Source organism: Motacilla alba, chromosome 12 (genome assembly GCF_015832195.1).
Source record: "Motacilla alba alba isolate MOTALB_02 chromosome 12, Motacilla_alba_V1.0_pri, whole genome shotgun sequence".
Classification (NCBI taxonomy): Eukaryota; Metazoa; Chordata; class Aves; order Passeriformes; family Motacillidae; genus Motacilla; species Motacilla alba.
This window is the reverse complement of record NC_052027.1, coordinates 19,289,141-19,308,680: the sequence shown is the minus strand read 5'-3', so window position 1 is coordinate 19,308,680 and position 19,540 is coordinate 19,289,141. Positions and strand designations below refer to the sequence as shown.

General features: G+C 43.6%; 1 protein-coding gene across 2 annotated transcripts in view; it reads left to right on the top strand.

Annotated features, from left to right (window-relative positions):
* Nucleotides 1–19,540, top strand: part of EFCC1 (EF-hand and coiled-coil domain containing 1) — a 36,706-nt gene that overhangs the window by 14,440 nt on the left and 2,726 nt on the right. The window contains exons 3-7 of one of the 2 annotated variants that reach the window (XM_038149459.1): nt 12,547–12,674; nt 13,984–14,119; nt 14,382–14,541; nt 17,019–17,177; nt 18,624–18,693. In XM_038149459.1, coding sequence (XP_038005387.1) covers nt 12,547–12,674; nt 13,984–14,119; nt 14,382–14,541; nt 17,019–17,177; nt 18,624–18,693 — 653 coding nt within the window. The remainder of the gene's footprint in view (nt 1–12,546; nt 12,675–13,983; nt 14,120–14,381; nt 14,542–17,018; nt 17,178–18,623; nt 18,694–19,540) is intronic. The other variant, XM_038149460.1, reaches the window with a different exon arrangement.

Genomic DNA, 19,540 nt, shown 5'->3' with positions numbered 1-19,540 from the left:
GAATTGCAGCATGATCCTAGGACACTGAATGAGGGGATGGTGGCAGGTACCAAATAAATGAAATCAGATTCATTTTGGGGGTGAAAAAACAAAACCAACCCCAACAACACTTTCAGCTTCAGTGAAACAGACACAGTAATGAACTCAAGAGTTTATTACAGCTGCTGAAGAATTACATCTTTGAGCTTTATAAATCTAGGAATGTATCTGTTCAGTTATGAAGCTGCAGGGAGGAAAGCAAATAAGATATTAACATGTATTACAAAGGGAACAGAGAACAATACAAAGAAAATAATTACGCACATTCACAGAACACCTGTATTAGAACAAAGAAATTCATGATCCTTCCACCGAAACAAATTAAACTGGAAGAGGCCTAGAAAAGGCAACAAGTGTGAAAAAAGGCATGGAAATTATTTTAGCCACTTGCAGATGTGGAAGAGAGATAGCTTTGGGGAGATGGGGAATGGGTTTGTAAAATTTTCATCCAGGAGATGAATAGGGGAGAATTGTTTAGTCTCTCAGCACAGGAACTGTGAGTCAGCTCATGAAAGCACAGGCAGGTTCAAAGCAGACAGAAAACAAAATTCTTCTCACCCATTGGCTCCCACAAGCTTGGAGCACCTTTCTGCACAGTGCTGAGCTCGAGGAAAGGTTACATAGATTAAACAAGCAACTAAAATAGCATTTGAAGAAAAACCCAACCACTTAGCAGGTGTTAAATAGAAAGATGACTCCACCTGAGTCACCATGGGAATTACTGAAATACTGCAGTGGAAGGCCAGGGGAGGACTAAGGATGCACCAGATCCATGAAGAGCAGGGGAAGTGTATCTCTAGGTATTGTCTTTGAGCCTTTAATACACACAAAATGACAAAATAAGAGTTTGGGTTTCTAACACTGCCTTGACTTCATCTACAGGAGTCCAAGGTCACAGCTCTGAGAGTGATGCTTATCTCTATCTGTCATCTCAGAGGTCCCATTTTCTGAGCTGAGCCCTGACTCACCCTCCAGACCACAGCTTTGGATGTTGTCCCTTCACATCAATTTCCCCTTCTAAAAAGTGATTTTAATCCACAGAAGAAGGCAGCTATTACCCACATCAGCTACTGCTCCTACCATCACCTTTAAGATGACCTCCAAGATTAGAGATGCTGTTTCATTCTTCTGTAACAGCCCCCTCTCATTCAGGTGCACAAATATCTCAGGGAGCTGGAGATTAGCAGGATTTGAAATGTATTTACTATTCCTCTAGCAAGGAGAATTTCTGAGCTACAGTGATAAATATTAGCTCAAATTTGGGAAGATCTCTGACTCCCAGCTTTAGCCCAAACTGCCCTGTTGGCAAGCTCTCACAGATTTCTTGCACACCCCTCACAAGCTTCTCCTTGTGGGACATAATGAGTAGGATACAGGATTAGGTGGCTGAAGGGCCCAGCCCAAATCTGGTGTGACAAAACCCTGCACAAGTCCCTGCCTTTAGGTCAGGCTTTCCCTTTCTGGCGTATCCTGGCCGATGGATGTCGATTGTCCCGTCTGCAATCACCGATTTAATCTCCTTTCAGAGCCCAGGAGCTCCTGCTGGGCTGGGAACCAGCACGGGCCATTCAATGGAGATGTCAGCCTTTGTTTGAGAGACAGCCACACCAATATTGCAAGGAGCCTTTTCAGCCCTTCGTGCCAACAGCAAAATCTAATCTGAAAAGCTAGGCTTAGTGTTTCTGACATGCTGGCACAGCAAATATTTCCTCACATAACTGAAAAACATCATTTGTAAGAGTGTTGTCCCAGAGGTTCTCAACACAGGCTGGGATCTAGGGGCAAGCAGAGCATTGTCAGAATACTGTGTGTTTATCAGAAATATATAATATTTTTATTATATTTTATATATTGATATATTTATTGATATCTTTTTTATATTTTTAATATATCCATTCACTTGGCCTTCATGTTGTTTGCAGCTGGCTGGCACAGACATGCACTGGTATTTCTCTGTGCACATTTGCTCACTTCACTCCAAGCTGCTTGGTATGTGCATGTACATCCAATATTACAGCTTCTGTTCAATAATCTGTGTGATATCATTCATATCCAAGTGCTTCACCTCTCTCTGCCCATAAAGGCAGCTCTAACTTGGTTTCTCGCACCCTGTTGGGACTGTGAGGGAGAGAAAATGGTGTTTTATAATCCTGGAAAGAGGGATTTTCCTTATTTCTAGTCCAGGTAGTCCTGAGATAGAAATATAACATTTTATCTCTTTGAAAAAAGGAATGAAGTATTAATGGTAAGCCCTCTCTTCCTTTAAAACATCTCTGAGGATATAGGAATAACCTGACTCCACAAATGGAGAAGAACCAGACAGGGGAGCTGTGCTGTAAAACACAAAGCTTAAGCAGATGGCACAGAAGAGTTCTTAACTGCAGGGCACACTCTGCATTATTCACTTCAACGGGAGCAAATCATCCCAAACTCATCCCAGACTTCCCCCACCAGCACTGCTGAGAAATACAAGGAGCTGGGTTTTCAGCAGTGCACTGCTCCCACAGCATGGCTTCTCTTGATACATATTCTACCGCCACTCTAATTACACTATCAGATTATTTCAGTCATTGTAACAGCTCATGTCACTAGAAAAATAACTGCTGGTTTAAGTGGAAAAATGAGAAAGTAACTTTGTGTAATAGATCTTATTACTTTGTACTCTCCAACCCAGGAATATTTTTGAATCTGCCGTTCAAGTTTGTTACTTCAGAAATCTGTTTTTATAGAGGTTACACAGTCCTTGCCAGAACCAAAGATATAAAATACAGGCTGTATCCTGAATATTTTAGTGCTACAGAAATGTCTGTATGATAAAGGAGCATGGTGAAATTATCTGGCTAGATTATTCAGGAAAATCTCGTTTAAAATCTCTTCACATCAATGCATGACTTGGGGAAGGCTGAGTGCTATGAATTCTAGAGAACTCCACCATGAATATCAAATACAGACAATTTAAAAAGCAAACACTGATTTAGAAGAGTTACACTTGGACTAGCTGATGGCTGTCAGTCTCTTCCCACTGAACTGTTCTATTCTACAAGAAGAATTAATCAGTTTTTTGAACCTGGCATTGTAATTTTCCTCTTCAGGAAATTAATTTTATAAAAATAAACCACTGTCAGATTCTATCAGATTTCAGAGTTGCAGGTCTAATCCTCACCAGGGGACAGGAGAAATTTTTCTTTATGGGCTGTTTTGAGATTTTATTTTAAGGAACTTTTTTCCATTTTTATTGATGTCATGCTGGCAAAGAAGTACAAATACATTACTGCACATGCTGCTCTACTAAAATGTATGTGCTTTTTTGTATCAATCCTTAGAGCATTTTCCAAGTGGTCACAGACCCATAGGGAATGAAAAAAGAATTTTATTAAAGCAGCCTAAATGTGGATTTCAGAGTGATTGCTCAGGAAATGACCCCCTGCACCAGCTGAGATAGGTCTGAAGGCAGGCTGAGGTCTGCACTGGCAGACTGTAACATTTGATTTGGGTTTTATTAATATTGTAGAACAGAAGTCAAATGTGTTGCCTCTAAATGATGTTATTTTGATTTCAGCAGCTTTTGTATAGTTTAGGGAATCTCTTGAGGAACATCAGGGATAGTTTGGAGAGGTGTCCATCACCCTCAGGTCCTGCTGGCTCCTGCAGCCTTCGGGTGCAAGAACAAGGAGCTCTCAGATCTCCATCAGCCTCGGAAGGTGAGGAAATCCAGAGGTCCGTGGAAAAGGCACCTGCCAGAGGCAATTAAATAATAATCACAATGATTACAGTCATTGTAATTATTATTTAAAACTAAACAAGCAAAGCCTAACAACTGTGAAGAGTTGCAGGTGCTGGATCCTTGGAACGCTTGCGGTGATTACCCAGTAAATATCTTTGGAGCTGGCAGCTCATGGATGTTGAGATTTTTCTACATTTTCTTCTGCAATAGCATAGTGACGTGAGGAGTGAATGAAAGCAGCACGAGCACTGTGGACTCTCTTCCCTGGTTTTGGAAACAAATACAGTTCTTGCAGAAGTAACAGACCCCAGATGTGATGGCTCTGCTGGGTTACCAAGGAAGGGAAGACTCAGGGAACAATCCTGCAATTGTCTCCATCTGCAGCCATGGGTTAGTCCCAATCAGCAGCACAGAGTGGACACAGTAGAGGAGCAGCTCTTGTTTAACAGCAGTTGCATCTGGAAATTTCGAATATTCAGCTGAATAAGAGCAGACTGTACGTGTCAAATTGCACAAGGCCAGAAAAAATATTTCCTAGAATCTTGCTCAGTCTTGGTGGGAAGGCACAGCCACTGAAAGATCTCCACAGAATCCCTGTCTGGGCCTGAAAAAGGGCTGGATACAAGGAACTCCCTTGGAATAAAGGCAGGCCTGGAAGCTCTGCTGCAGGCCAGGGTTTGGTTAAACCCTCTCCAAACATCAGTGGTGTACTCCAGAGTCACCTTTGATCCCGCATGGCCTTTTTAGGAGCTGAAGTAAACGGGTTGGAAGGGATATTGGGAACATACATCTTGTCTGTCCTGCACTGCTGTGGATCCAAGAGCTGAATTTCCCTGATTCTGATAAATGTGTTTGAATGACAATTCCTGAAGCAGGTGCCACCACTCTCACCACGAGGTGCTCTCATGGTGCTCACACCTGGAGGCTGCCTGAAGCACTGAGGCATGAGTGGTGAAAAGTCATCTCAAACAGATTGCATGTGGAATAGACTTGATTTCTGTTCCTAATGATGTGTTTGGGTTTTAACTGGAGATCTGGAAATGATCTGGCATTTTAAACAAATGTTTCTTCTAGAAAATCAAATTTATGCACCAGTTGGGTTTTTTCCCCGACTTTGGCCCTTCATCAGATCTGGAGCCTGTTACTTCTCAAACCAGCATTAATAGTCGCCTTCACATCTGAAAGTAAGGCTCTTTCTACTCCCAGAGAGATGAGAGCCCCGAAAACAAGCAGTGTTTATCCTGACTCGCCCAGCTCTGGGTAGGATCAATGCTAATGCAAAGCAGACTCGTGCATGCTCCTGGGATGCTGTCACTAATCCTTGGAGGACACAAACCTACAGCTGGCTCCCTTTACTGCCAGCAGCTTTCTTACGACTCTCCAGAAATACCATGTTTCATGTACTCTGCCCTGCTCGAGGAATTTCCAGCCCAAAAGGCAGGCAGGGCATGGTGAACGCCACCTTTAGCTGTTCCTGCCAGGCTGGTCGCTGCAGCTGGGAAAATGCTCTCCCAGGCCCTCTCTCAGTTCCCGAACCCCACTGCACATCACAGGGCAGCAGCCATTCCTGCAGCAAAAGATTGCACTGATTGCACTCACAGCAGTCAGGAGCGCTTTGAAGAACCATAAATGATGGTTTGGAGGGAGAAGGGTGCTCTGCTGATAAATCTCAGGCTGAACACTGTAACAATATTGCACTTTGCACAGACTATATTGATTTTTTCCCCATTTAGTTGCTTAAGGTATCTACAGAAACCAAAACCAAGAAATATCTACATTCATTCCAAAGCCCTGCTGATGTTTTTTTTTTAAGTCTCTCTCAGATGAAACAGTCTCTTGACAAACACCAGTGCTTCCAACAGTTCTAGCTGGAGCAGCAAGCCAAGCCCAGCAGACTTTCTTGTGGCACTGAGCTGAAAGGAGCCCAGAACTCTGCAGCACATCCCTGCTGGTTGTGCTCTGACCTCAAAGGGACCCTCTCAGGTCTCCAAAGCTTTCTGCGCTCGCTCTTGATGGAAACTTCCAAAAATAATTATGAAAGGTTTCCCTGACATTCTGGGGTGCTGCCTTTAAAAATCCAACCAGCAGCATTTGCCAGCTGAGTGGAGTGAATGAAACAGATTTTGTTTCAGATGCTTTTGCATTGTGAGGATTTTGAGTTTTATTTCATATATCTCTTGAAATACAATGTGTCTAATGACTAAAGCCTAGCTTTGGAACTCAGAAACATCCTCTGTTTTCATTTTTTGCCATTTTCTCTATCAGAAATGAGCACAGAATATATTATCCCTAAGTTCTCAAATGCAAACAACATACTGTAAAGGCCAAATCCATCTTCTCCTTTCTGATGTTTGGCTTTATGAAATTAAGCAAGTGACAGTAAAAGTAAGTCAAATTTCCTTTGAAGGATTTACAAATGTAAGAGTTTCTCCCCTCAGAATTGTCATTCCACATGCTATATCCCCATTTTTGATGGGCCTGTGTCACCTACCAAACAGTCCACAGCCTAAGATCCCCAATGCAGCCATGTTATGGTTTAGGGCAAACTTGGGAGAAAACTGGAACATTTTCCTGGTGTGACTATAGTTGCTTTTAAGGTGGAGAGTTACAAATTCCCCCTCCCTTTTCAGTGCCCACAGTAAAGTCTACAACAACTCCATAACATCTAGAACTTTGTGGGAGCTTGAAAATGGATCAGAAAGGATCATTACAAAACTTCTAGGAGGTTTTAACTAACAAATATTTCTGCATGTCAGATTTTGTCAAATGTTATCCTGACCTGTCTTCCCTTCTAATGCATAAATCTCAGGATTCAAAACTGAATTATAGAAGGTCAAAAAGCCAAGGGAAAAGATGAAGTCTTATATTGGGGGCAAGAGGAACAGAATCAGCATGAGAAAGTTTGGGATCCCATCCAAGATTGAGACAGATGGGAAGTGTTCCAAAAGGGTTGCCCAGGGCAGTAAATTGAAAATAGAAAATATGGTGTAAAAACCACGTTACAGAAGTTTCAGTCCTGGTCACCTACTGTCAACTACAATGAAAAGTTAAATATATAAACACCTGAGGTTTTTAATCTGGCTGCAGCCCTGTGATGTTATTAATCACTGTTTTTACATAAGAACACCACTGGTATCAGCTACTGCTTCAAACAACCACATTTATTTTAAGTCTTCCTCCTAGTGCTGATCAGAGAAAGCTTCTGAGGACTGCTTCCTGTTTTTCATACAGATTTCCCTCTCTTCCTGTGGAAATCTATTGAGGAAGCTCTCTGAAAACAAGAGGAAGTATCTGTTTCTAAATACCTGTGAGAGTGTCCAAAGGAAGGTTCTTTGCCCCCTGTGGGGCTCCTGGGGAGGGCAAGGGCTGCTTGTGATGGAGAGCATGATGTGTCCCCCCAAAAAAAGCTCCAACTCCTCACACACAGCTGGGATCCCCCATGGAGAGGCTCCAGTAATGAGAGGAAAACTGCAATTAAGCATTGGCTTAATTTTTAATTTTTTTTTTTTTTTTAGAGGGAGAAGCAAAGGACCAAAGCCTTTTGTTAAAATATTATTGACTTTGAAAACAGGAATCCTGTTTACCCAACTTCCCCATGAGGAATTTTCCTGTACCTATGACCATCTGTCTCCTTCACCTCATTTAGTAGCTCTGCACTGCAGCCTGTGATGGCCACATAATTAGAGTTAAACTCTAATTAAACTGGGTTTATGTCAATGAGACGTCATAACTGGCTGAAATGATGCACCTGCTTAAGTGTTCTGCTAGGAAACAGTCTATATAAATTTAAACTTAGATCTAAGTTTAAGGGAATTTGGTGGTGAATGCAATGCAAACCCGCTTGGACTGGGGCTCATCAAAGAGATGAGAGGTGCTGTTAAGATAGGCAGAGGTCCAACCATGGAGAAGGGAAATGAGCCAGAGTGCTGAACACTGGCAGAAATCAGTTCTTACACCCAGGGAGCAGCTAAAATGGTCACATTACACTCCTGTCAGTGGCTTTTTGACCTCCCAATAATGTTTCTTATTCAACCATATCACCAACAAAAGACAAAATAGAAGCTGCTATAACTGCTGCCAAAGCACAGGATCCTAATAAATGCAGAATCCTAATAAATGCAGAATGACTAGGCAGCATTTTCTGGTCTTTGGGAACTGGCAAATAACTTAAAATATTTGCAAAGGAACATAATTGACCTTGAGATTGGCTCAGTTGGTCAGAGCATGGTGTTAATAATGCCAAGATTGTGGATTTAATCCAGCCATGGGCCATTCACTTAATATTGAGCCTTTCAACTCCTTTCAACTTTCAACTCAGGACATTCTGAGTTCTGTGAATCAATTCAGGAGTTACTTTTCAGTCACCTACCAGAACAATACTTCTAGAAGGCAAAGGACAGGCTGCTCTCAGGAAACGTAAAACTTTCTAAAGGCATCAAGATAGCAGGCATGGAGCTTGGATTGAAGGAACATGCAGAATTCCAGAGTCTCTGGTGGAGAGCAGCACTCTGAAGCTCTGAGGATGTTTTTGCAAAGCAGCAAACAGGGTGAGATAATTGTTGTTGCTTCCTCATGCAGGATCTGAGGAGTGGAAGATGCTGGCTCTGACACCTCAGCTCAGCTCTCCAAGTGCCTCCTTTTCCCTCTGCACAGACAAAACCCCAGCACAGCTCTCCTGGGGAACCTGCAAGCAACAAAACCCCTTTACACAGCTCCTAAGAAATACCCAGCTGGGATGCAGAACTGCTCGCAGCCCCTCCCTCACACATTCCTGTCGGATTTTCCCAAACCTAGGAAAACCTGGTCAGAAATAACTCACAACCAGCTGAAGGCACAGTGTTTGCTGTTAAATGAGCCATCTTTCTCTCCTGTCACTCCAGATCCACGAGGCTCTAAATCTGGGAGGTGCTGAAATAAATCCTGAAGGAATTTACATGCCAGTAAGTAGAAGCTCTCAGTCTGTGCCACACTCAGGGATAGCTGCTGTTTTACAGATGTCAAAATGAGCTCTGGCACATTTTTAAGCTTTCAGAGTGGAATTCTGCAGGATCTTCACCCAGATGTTAAACAGTCTGTTAGGAAGAACACTTCTGAAGACATTAAAAGGCTCCCTGGACATTTGATTTTTACTGCCATACACTGCAGCACCTAGGAGATAAGGGAAGGATTCCTGGGGATTAAACAGCACACGTCTACGTGAAGGAACACATGAGGCTGAGGGCTGTTACACAAGCAATGGCAGAAGGAAATGATCACAGGAGCACAGCTCTGCTTTCCCTGGCCTCGATGATTTAGGTCAAGTGCCTTGGTTAGAGCTGTCAGTGCTCGGAACACCACAGGATTTTAGGTATTCATTTTTTCATTGTAGGCTTTCAAGCATCTTTCTGTAAAATCCAAGTCATGACACCAGGAGAGACAGAATTCTCAGAATGTGAGTTTGAAAAGCAGGAAGGACAAACAGAATGTATCCAGGCAATTCTGGCACGGGCGTGTGGGGTGAGGCTGTGTTTGCTCCCACATGCCTCTGTTGCTATTCCTTGTGACCTGGGCTAAAAGCAGATCTCAAACAATGTCATTTCATAGCGTGTGCACAAAGGCTGGTGCTGTCTCCAAAGTGCTCAAAGCCACCACAGGAAGGACAGCAAGGCACAGTCCTGCTGTGTGTCACAGCACCATCCCAGGATTTGTCTGCTCGTATCCAACATGCAGGGAGATGGAAAGGTTTGCAAGAAAACACATGGCCATCACTTCAATGATTTTTTCCTAGAGGCTGGTGATTTTGGCAAGAAAATGAAAATCATCAGCCAAGAACTGGAAACCTCCCAGAACTGTAACCATTATAGTTGAAGTTGTAACTATGCTTTAGAACTGCCCATATGAATCCAGGATATTTAGTGATCTTTATTATAGCCACTAAAAATTAATGCTTTTAAACATTTATCTTTAATGCCTGACAGATCAAGCTATTTAAAAGCTGAGATGAAGCATCTGGTTTGATCACAGAAAGTTCATTCATAGGATTTCTGTTGGGGAGGAGCTCACAGCACCAACCAGAGACAGATGAATTCAGAAAACCCACAGAGACACTCAGCTCCAGCATGAAAACAAAATCTCAGCTGTAAATGAAAAGTCATAAATAATTCCAAAATGTGCACACCTGAAGTCTCTAATTCCCACAGGGAGTAAGCCAAATCTGAAACCATTCTGAGTTCCCTGAACTCTTACAGCTTAGGTAAAACAGTACAAAAATAAAATCACACCTCATTTTGGTTAAAAACCACAAGACTTATACTTTGAAAATAAAGTGTAGCTCTGAGTATAACTACCCTCAGGGCAATGTACACACACAGCTGTTTGATCTGCTCCAAGGAAGTCTCTAAAAGAGACGAGTTAAAGGTCTGTGAATGACAAGTTAATAATTCCTCAGAGTTATTTTCTGATCAGTCAGGAATTATTCAAGCCCAAGATCTGCTCAGCACCAGAAGCAGGTGGGTTTTCCTGCAGCTCCATGTTTCCATAACAATGCAGCAGAGCCAATTAAAAGCCAATTAGTCATGGACATTACTTTGAGGTCCAGTACTTTGCAAACTCTCCCCTCTCCAGTGCTGCTGCCCATTATGCTGGGGACAAAGGCTCTGGGATGAATGGGGGCTGTTTCCCTGTCTCCATGGAAGCCTTGCCACGCTCACCCCACACAAACCTTCCCAGGCACCTCCAGCGCCGCTTCCCCCTCTGATCTTTGCCCCAAACAAATGTGCTGCTTATTCACTCTGCTTCTCATTTATGGAGACCCATTTGATGCTGTATGAATAGCAATGAGGAAAGAATTAAACCTGTGTTTGAGAAGCAGTGAAGATTCCTGCTTCCAGCTCGTCTTGGAGTCCCTTTCACCCACACCTGCTGGAAAAGATTTTCACGATACTTGAAAAATTCTCCATGTTTTATAGGTTAAAATCTGAACCACTGCAATAAATATTCACTGAAATATCAGCATCTGTGTTATGTGAACTAACTCTAGAATCTGAAACCCAGGCAATCTAAATTATACTGCAGCTCAAAACTGAGAACAATCTGGTCAGACACCAACTACGGTGCTCAATAAATTGTAAAGGATTCCTGTAGAGTACCAGAAAATCAGCACATTTCAGGAAAGTAAAATGCAGTATCCCTGTGAAGGGAATTTCCCCAGCTGCTCTCCAGAACTCTGAAGCTCTGTGATGCTTCTCAGAGCTCCCACTCTGAATGTCCAGGCTTTACAGTGCATTGTATTTGTGCACCACTCCAGAATTATTTTTTCCAGAATTGATGACTGTCCAGGCTCCTTTCTGGGGATTGCTGTTTCCCTTGGCTTTACAGGAAATCCAGTTGTTGCTGAGCTGAATAATGCCATAAATTGCAAACGAAGTAAGTCATTAGTTTTTAATGCAGTCAGCCCTACTCAAGTGGGTAAAGCAAGTGCTGGCTTCTCAGCAAGGCTGAGCTCAGCTTCTCCCCTACAGATGTTTTTAAATAGTGACTTTATGTCGTTAAATTCATGATCTTGTTTACTCCTTACAGTTTCACAAGCAATAAGGGAGCTACCATTGGTGTGTCTCCTCAGGAGCAGCTGAGTTAAACAAAAGCTCTGCAATTCTGGTGGCCAGCGTGGCCTCAGCTGCTCTGTCCCTGCAGCCAAAGTCCCCTCCCAGCTGCAGCTGGATCTCCTGGCAGGAAGCACAAGATTTGTACAGAAAGCTCACATTATACAACTTGTGTCAGCAGGACCCACCTGCTAAGTGGTTTAGCTCTCATTTTTGCTATTTAATGTGTTAAATGAAGGAAATATTCAATATTCGCCAGACCAAAACTTACCTACGGAAGAATTTGGAGAGAATTTGGCACCTTTGAGGACTCTATTCCTCAGTTACATTATTTGATCTGTGTCCCATGCCTTGGAAGCCATTCCTTTAAAACACATAAGTGTGATGTCCTGTCATTGACCTCAGTCAAAGACAATCCCAAAGGAGGCTATCAGCAATGCTGACACCCATTCTGAGACGCTCCTCACCTGCAAGTTCCTGGTTTCCAGGTGTGCCATCATTCCTGGATCATTCTTTTCGACAGCTCAGGCTCTGACTCTGCTTCATCCCAGCACTTACAAGACATGGACCCAACTCCCTGACATGTCTGAGCCCAGGGGACTGGGTGCAGGCACCTGTGGCCACAGTGACTACTCCATAGAGGTTTCCTAGAGGTCTTTGACTTAACCTAAAGGTTACAAGCACTGTTCAACTCTTCTTATCACAGGACAGCTGAAATCCACCTTCCTTTGGTTGTCAGGGAAGTCACATCAGGCAGCCCTTGGGGTTGATGGCCCCTTTCTTCAGCCAGTCCCAGTAGCTGCATCCCACCAAAGCCATGCTGGGCACATCTTGGTTTTCCAAATTTCCTGCATTCCAGCCTAATTCTGGTGTGGAAGAGGTTTTAAGCCACTGCTGTGAGCCGTTGAGAAGTTTGATAAGAGGCTCCATGTTTGCCCCTGAATGAATTTTCTACCAAGGTTGTTGACGTAGAAACCATGAAAGAAAGAAGGATGAATAAGAGACACCTGCAAATGCCTATTCCAATAAGCCCTTTGCTTGTCTCTTGTGACCGATGAGCAAAATGTAAACTTAAGAGCTTTGTAAGAGTGCAGAAAAAGCACGCATGCTCAAATAAAATCAGGGTTTGAAGCCTTCTGGAAATGGAGTGTGTTGCTTTGCATTGTCTCTGTCTCATCTACGACACTCTGGCCTCTTTTGCAGGTCGGAGCTGGAGCGATGCCAGCTGGCCCAGCAGAGCAGCCCCGAGCAGCAGCAGCAGCAGGAGGGAGCAGCCGTGCCTGGGGGCACCCGCGGAGCATCCGTGGCACCACCGGGCACTGCCAACCACGGTACGGACCCCAGCCCCAAAGCCAGCCCCAAACACTTCCTGGCCTCTCTCATCTCTAGTGCCAGCAGCAGTAAAACTACCAGAGAGGTCAAACCACTGTACCACAAACAGAGTCTTTAAATCCCAGACCTACACAAAACCTTATTGCCCAGATTTCCACTCCTCACTCCCCACATAATTCTGTGTTTAATGAAAGACTGAACTTATCACTTAGAGCTATGATTTAAAACTGCTTTTTTCCACATGAGTCATCCCACCAGAACCTTTTTTCCTGGCTTAAAAAGTATAAAGATTTCATTTCTTTGTAAATAAGAATGGAGAACCTCAGCAAAAATAATTTCCAAGGAAGCAATTTGCAGTTAATATTCTGTACAGCCACACTCCTTGGAAACATCCTGGCTGCTCCAGTGACTCTGGACAAGTCCAAACTGTTTAGCACATGTAGCACCAACAGCTGCCATAACACTGCACACTTTGGGTTCCCTGCAGTGATTTTTTTTTTTTTTTTTTGGGGGGGGGGGGGCACATCCAGTTCAAAGAACAGAAAAGCACTTATCTGACAATAATTCTGAGTTACAAGGCACCTTTACTGCAGGCTGGAGAGCTGTTTGTTGTGACAAAAATTGGATTATAGGTGTGTGTTGAATGGAGCTGGGAATGTTAAAAACAGTGACATGTAAGTACAATTAACATTGCAGCATGTTCTTCACCTGGTTAGACTTAGAAAGCAAACCTGCTTTTACAAATGTTTTTATCAAATCACACACTTTGCCAGCTCAGAGTTTCCACATAAAATTACACTACCTGTACTTCAAGAACAAGCAGCTTCTTAGCAAAACGTTTTCATACAAATAAATCATGTGGTCATAGACTGTAAAACAGGGCGAAATGTTCCATCAAGTAAAATAGGATTAGTTAGGCAGAAAAACTGAGAGAGACAAACAAGTAAAAAAACCGTGTCCTTGAACAGTAATTGCCCCACACAACAACTCACCTGTCACACTTATCCTTACCTTAACTCAAGGAAAGAAGAGAGTTGAGGTAAACAGCTGCAAGTTACCCACAAGAGAGCACTGAAATGTTCAAGACTCTTAAAATAAGGATTTTGGCTGCAGCTGCCTGTAGTGGTTTTGTATCACTTCTGTACACGCCTCCCATGCAAAACCAGTACACCACCTCGGCCCCTTCCCAGGGATGCTGGGCACCTGCCCGGGGTTTCTCTGGGGGTTTAGGCTCTCACTTTGCTCTGGCTCAGACTGGGGATGTAGCTGGGCTTGTTGGGGTGCTGCTGAGGGCTGCCTGTCTCCCAGCAGAGGAGCAGCTCTTCCGCTCCGTGGAGGGCCAGGCTGCCTCAGACGAGGATGAGGAGCAGTGCCCGGGGGACCGGGCTCCCCAGCTGGGCCACGGGAAGAAGATCCTGACCAAGCTCCCTTGCTGTGGCAGTGGGTAAGTTTAATTTGTTAATTAATGCCATTTGAGCCCTTTGCAAAGATCATTTCACAACCTGTGGCTGCAGTCAGGAGCCTTTTGCTCATCCTGTGTGGCATGTGGGGAGTAGCCTGCTGGAGATTCCCCCCGAGCCCTAATTAGTGTCAGACACTCATTTGTGACCCATGCTGCCAAGAAATCCACAGGAAAACTGGTTTTAACAAACACAGACCTCTATTGTGAGGTCTCACTAACTCTTTTCTCTTAATGATGTGTGTAGATGTGATGAAAAGACGTGGAGAAAGCTGCTGTCCTACCTGGAGACCAGCAGCACTGACAGGAAGGACCCTGTGGAGCTCTCGGGGACAATCTCCCCCCTCACAGAGAAGCCAGAACTCAAGGGCCACCAAGAGAAAAAACTGGAAACAAGCATGGAAGAGGTAACAGGTGCCAAGCAGAGTGTGAAAGAGTTGTTTATGCATCTTTGGGGAGCTGCATCTGTGTGTTTGTATTTTATTCTGGCCATTCTGCTCTCTGTTGCTGATGTTTCTTGTTGTGCTGTAGTTTGTCAGCTCAGATATCTGCTTTCCTCCAGCACCTGCATTTCTACTCTGATTCCTACCCAAAACTGCCTTTGGAGGATGAGAGGTACCCCAGGCCCTTCAAATACTGTCCTTGATTTACTGAGGTTCTCCAGCTGTGGATGAAGTACTCCCCATATCCTAAAGCATCCAACACCCCTGGGAGCAGAATAATTTTTCAAGAAATCCCTCAGGCTGGCTGAGACTCCCTGTTTTGGAGTAAATTATCCCATTTACTCTGTCTTTTTATTTGGCTTAGACTGACATATTTATGTAATAAATATATCAATCTACTGTAATAAAATATGAATAAAATTAGTTCTCAGGTTAGCAGCATGTCCAACTCCCCTTGAGCAGAGGTTATAACCACATTATTTAAAGTGCTGTGTCCCAGCAGTCCTGTGTGCTCTCACTATTTAAACTCTACAGACTTCAGCCCCTGATGGGCACAGAAGTGCCAGCAATCTTTCTGTGAAACAAAAATAGTGCCTTGCCCTGGTCTGCTTTCTCCTGTGCTTGTTCAGTATTTTATAACCCATTTTTAAACAAAGCAGAAAGCTTCCAGTACTTCTGGAATGAATATGTGAATCAGTGAAATATTTAAAATGAGGGTAAAGTATTCAGCTTCTATACATGTTGCCATCCTTTGTGTTTTAACAGTGTTTCATATCATTTTCTCCTTTGATTAAATTAAAGAGTTTACTTGTTAGGAAAAAAAAAAAATTAAACCAGAATAAAATCCTGTTTCTGCCTTACACAATTTGCAGTATTCAACAGCAATTTATCCTTGCAATATTCTTTAGGGAAACACAAAAGTTCCTTCTCTACTGCTTAGCATCAGTCCACAGGAAAAATAAATACCTGCAGGTAGTGCTAGTTTTCTTCTCCTTTTTTCCCCATTCTGAGGTGCTCATCTTCTTCTGCAGCATCATACTGCCCTCTTTTTCATCTCTGCTGATGGATGTTAGTTGTGTGCAGCTCATCTGGAAAAGCACCATTATCAATAGATTAATACAAAATTACAGAAGAAAAATGGAATCTGTTGCTCTTGATTTAGAGGCAAGCAGGGAAGTGAAGAAGACATAGTGCCAACTCACTGTGACATGAATTAAATAGCAGTAGGGTGAATCATGTTGAGCCTGTTAGGAAATTTATTCTTAAGCCCTTTTATGTTAGCCAGCAGTTACAGGGGAGGAATTTGCTGCTAGAAAACAGACAAGTAATAAAAAATTCCTGTCAAAAAGGTGACTCTCCTTGTAATCAACAGAAAGCAAATAGGAAGACTGAGAAATGCTCTCTCTCGATCACCTTGCAAATAAATATATTGGCTTAATAAATAAACCAGCAACACCTTCTCTGAGGCTGACAAAAGTGCCTTACACATGGCTGTATATGCTTCTGTTTGTACCTGCTCAATGTGGAAAATCAGACAAATAACAACAAGGCTGACAAGCAAGAGCCTCAGCAGGCAGGTGAAGGGCAACACTCTCAAATACTGATTAATAATTGCTCCAGCCTGAGGCTTGTAAAACCAGAGTTTGAGAGAGTTCTGAGATTTGTCATGTCTAGAAAGTTTTACTTTCCAACAGGCAAACACTTATAAATAGCTCCTCCTGAAGACAGGGTGGTGACCTGGGGGTGATAGATGGGGAGAGCATGAGTGAAGCGTAAAAATAAAGTGTTATGCTGCCAGGTATAGTGTTAAAAAGAAATGCCAATTATTTTCTGTATGAGCTTGCATGCAAGTTGCCAGCTTAATTAGAAAGGCAATTAGTTTATGAACTGCCATGAAGGGTCAAAGGAGAAGTTCATCCCAACATGTGGAGAAAAGCAAGGAGAAACAGTGGAGAGGTTGTTGCCCTTGGTGTTCCTCACCTGGTTCCCACTGCACCAGGGACAGAGACATCTTCCTGTCTTGCTGAATGTACAGATGATTGCTAGGTAGGAGCTGCAAGACAAAGAGATGACTGTGCTGAGGGCACACAAATTAGTTTTGCTCTACAGAGGACAACAGGAATGCAAAAGGGGAGAAGGCTGACATAGCAATGCTAGTATTTAAGTATAAAATATATAATAAATGTAATATTTAACATTCCTGAATGAGCTGCCTGCACCCAGTGATGAATGAGCTCCCATTGTGCACAAGAGCAAAGCTCTGATTTCCTAATAACCCCTGATATCTCACTTTATGTAGCACATTAAAGAAATGGACTTCCTTTCAAGGGAATCTTCTGGAGTGAGCCCCATTTACCACAAAAGGGGGAAAACTCAGCTTTGCAATCCTTGGGCAAGTAAGGAGAAGCTCCAGTGCCTTCAGTTTGGTGTGTTTTGTGCAGATGAAGGGCCCCTGGCTCGGGGAGCTGCAGCAGAAGGTGGAGGAGACAGAAGTGCTGAAGATGGAACTGCAGATGTTGGAGACAGAGAGGGTTCGGCTGTCCCTGGTGGAAGAGAAGCTCCTGGATGTTCTGCAGCTTCTCCAGCAACTCCGAGACTTGGTATGGTGAGAAAGCAGTCCTGGGACTGAAAACTGGGGTTTGTAGTCCCTTCCAAGCTGAGAATATGTTCATCCCTTCTAGGAAGTATAAAATCTTTTACAGCAGGACAGGATTTTACAGGTATGTGCCCTGCGAGCTGCCTGGTGGTTGCAGAAAGCTTTTGGCCCCTTTGCCTGGCTTTCTAAAAGCCTAGAGGTCTCCCTGGAGCTGAATCTTCAAGCTCATTACCCTTTAAATCAAAATGGAGGGCAAACAAGGAAAACAGAGTGAGCAATCAGGAAGATTCCAGAATGTGTATTGTTCCTTCTAGAACAGGACCTTTGTTTAACTGCATGCTAGTATAACTCTGAATCAGCATTAAAGAGATAAAACTGCCAGGGGAGTTTAGCAAGAATCCCCATAATCCCTGATGGGATATGCCCAAGACAAAAGAGACCTTACCCATCAGAACCTGTGGGTTTAAATGTCACTTCCCCAGCACATTCACCTTCATGTCTGAAATATCTCATTCCCAACAGAACCTTCCACCAAGCAGTGACTGCCCAAAGGCACACACACATCCTGACAGGACTAATAAAACCTCACACAGTGCTGCTGAGGCCATGTGAAATCCTCACACTGCTTCCCACTCTGCCCCAGTCCCCACTGGGACAGCCAAGCAGATGGGAGAGGCTCCAGGCAGGGAGCAGGGCCAGCTCTGCCTGGAGGTAACAGCATCTTCCTCCCAGAATTGCTCCCTTCCACTGCCACTTCTTGAAGTTTTAGCAAGAACAACCTGTCCCTGCAGATACTCAGGGCTCTCTAAGTGCTAATTAAACTGATTGCAAGACCATCTCCCAGAAAGCACCCCAGTGTCTTGACAGAAAATGAGGACAGTTTGCTTTCCCAGGCACCTTATGTAATGTCCCACTGGATTTCATAGGTAAAACCACCACTGTGAGAGACGATCCAAATCCTGAGTAGTGTTTAAAGTGCTCTCACTTTGGCTAATGTTTATTACATCTCACATCCAGCCCTGCCATGGGACATTTGCTCTGTCCTTCACCTGGGTCTGAGAAGACCCTTCCTAAAATAACACCACCAGGTCCAGTTCACCTTCCAACAGACCTGGCAGAGAACTCCAAGAGCTTTTACTCTGCTTACCCTCCTTGCCACCTACAGTTGTTTAGGCACAAGCTCTAGTAAATTCTGTATTTCCCACTGAATAATTGTTATTTCTCTTTCCACAGCCATATTAAGGAATTACAACCCCCTACAAACTGTCTGAGCAGGGTCTAAGATCAAATGCTTGAAAATAAAGCAAATATCAAATCTTGTGTTAATCAGGATTCAGTGTCATTTTGGTTTAGTTTCCAAATGCAAATACCCTGCACACAGGTTCTGTTGCATATCTGTAAACTGGTGAAGGACACATTTGTGCCATAATTTTGTTTTGTTTTTTTAAAGAACATATCAAAGCGAGCCCTGGGGAAAATCCTGCTGAGCACTTTGGAATCCTGCCGTGACCCCCAGCCTGGTAAGAAAAGAAATCACATCTAAAGACCAAGAAGCATGAAAAGTGTCCTTTGGGGACAAACACTGGGTAGGAAAAGTATATTTCAAATCCTGGGGTACAGGCTGGGGAGAATGAGGTAGTTTGCAAGAAGAATACCTATAGAAAGTGAAGCTTTCTAGTCTGTGATGCATCAAAACCACACCCAGAGTGCTTTTTTAGTCAGGGCTTTTTTAGTTTTTTATCCCTTTGGGGGATAATTCAGTATCCTACAAATGTTTTTAGGGTTTCATTGATATGAGAAAGTGGAGAAATGACCAAGTATGTAATGCAGCTGTTTCTCAGGTTTACTAGCCCAGTGTGTTGTGTTCCTCTCTACAACACAAGATTTACCCATCAGAACAGGTCTGTACAGAAACCAGCTCAAACCTGCACTCCTCTAATAACAGCATTTCATGATTCTGGTGTGAAAATTAAACTTGCAAGCTCCTGTCCCTTGCCAGTGGTCCAGAGCTGCCTTTGCAGGAGCTGTGCAGGGATCACAGCCCCAGGGCTTTGCTTTGATTACTTTGTTCCTATTAGCAGAGCACTTGTACTTCCCTGCAAGGAATGAACATCCTGTCCCAGGAACATGGCTTGGAGGGGCTTTAATAGGCAGGCAGCAGTCAAAGACTAGATTAGAAAAGACCAGATGTGGCCTAGGGGCTCCGTTTTGGAGAGTATTATTTACAGGGGTTTAGGGAGAACAGCATGGGAACCCTCTGGGGTTTGCAGTTTCAAAGCCTGTTTTTCCTTGTGCCCAGCAATCCAGGGCACAGGCAGCCCAGAGCCAAGCTGTGCTCTTTAGCTGCAGAGGAAGCAGAGAAAAGAG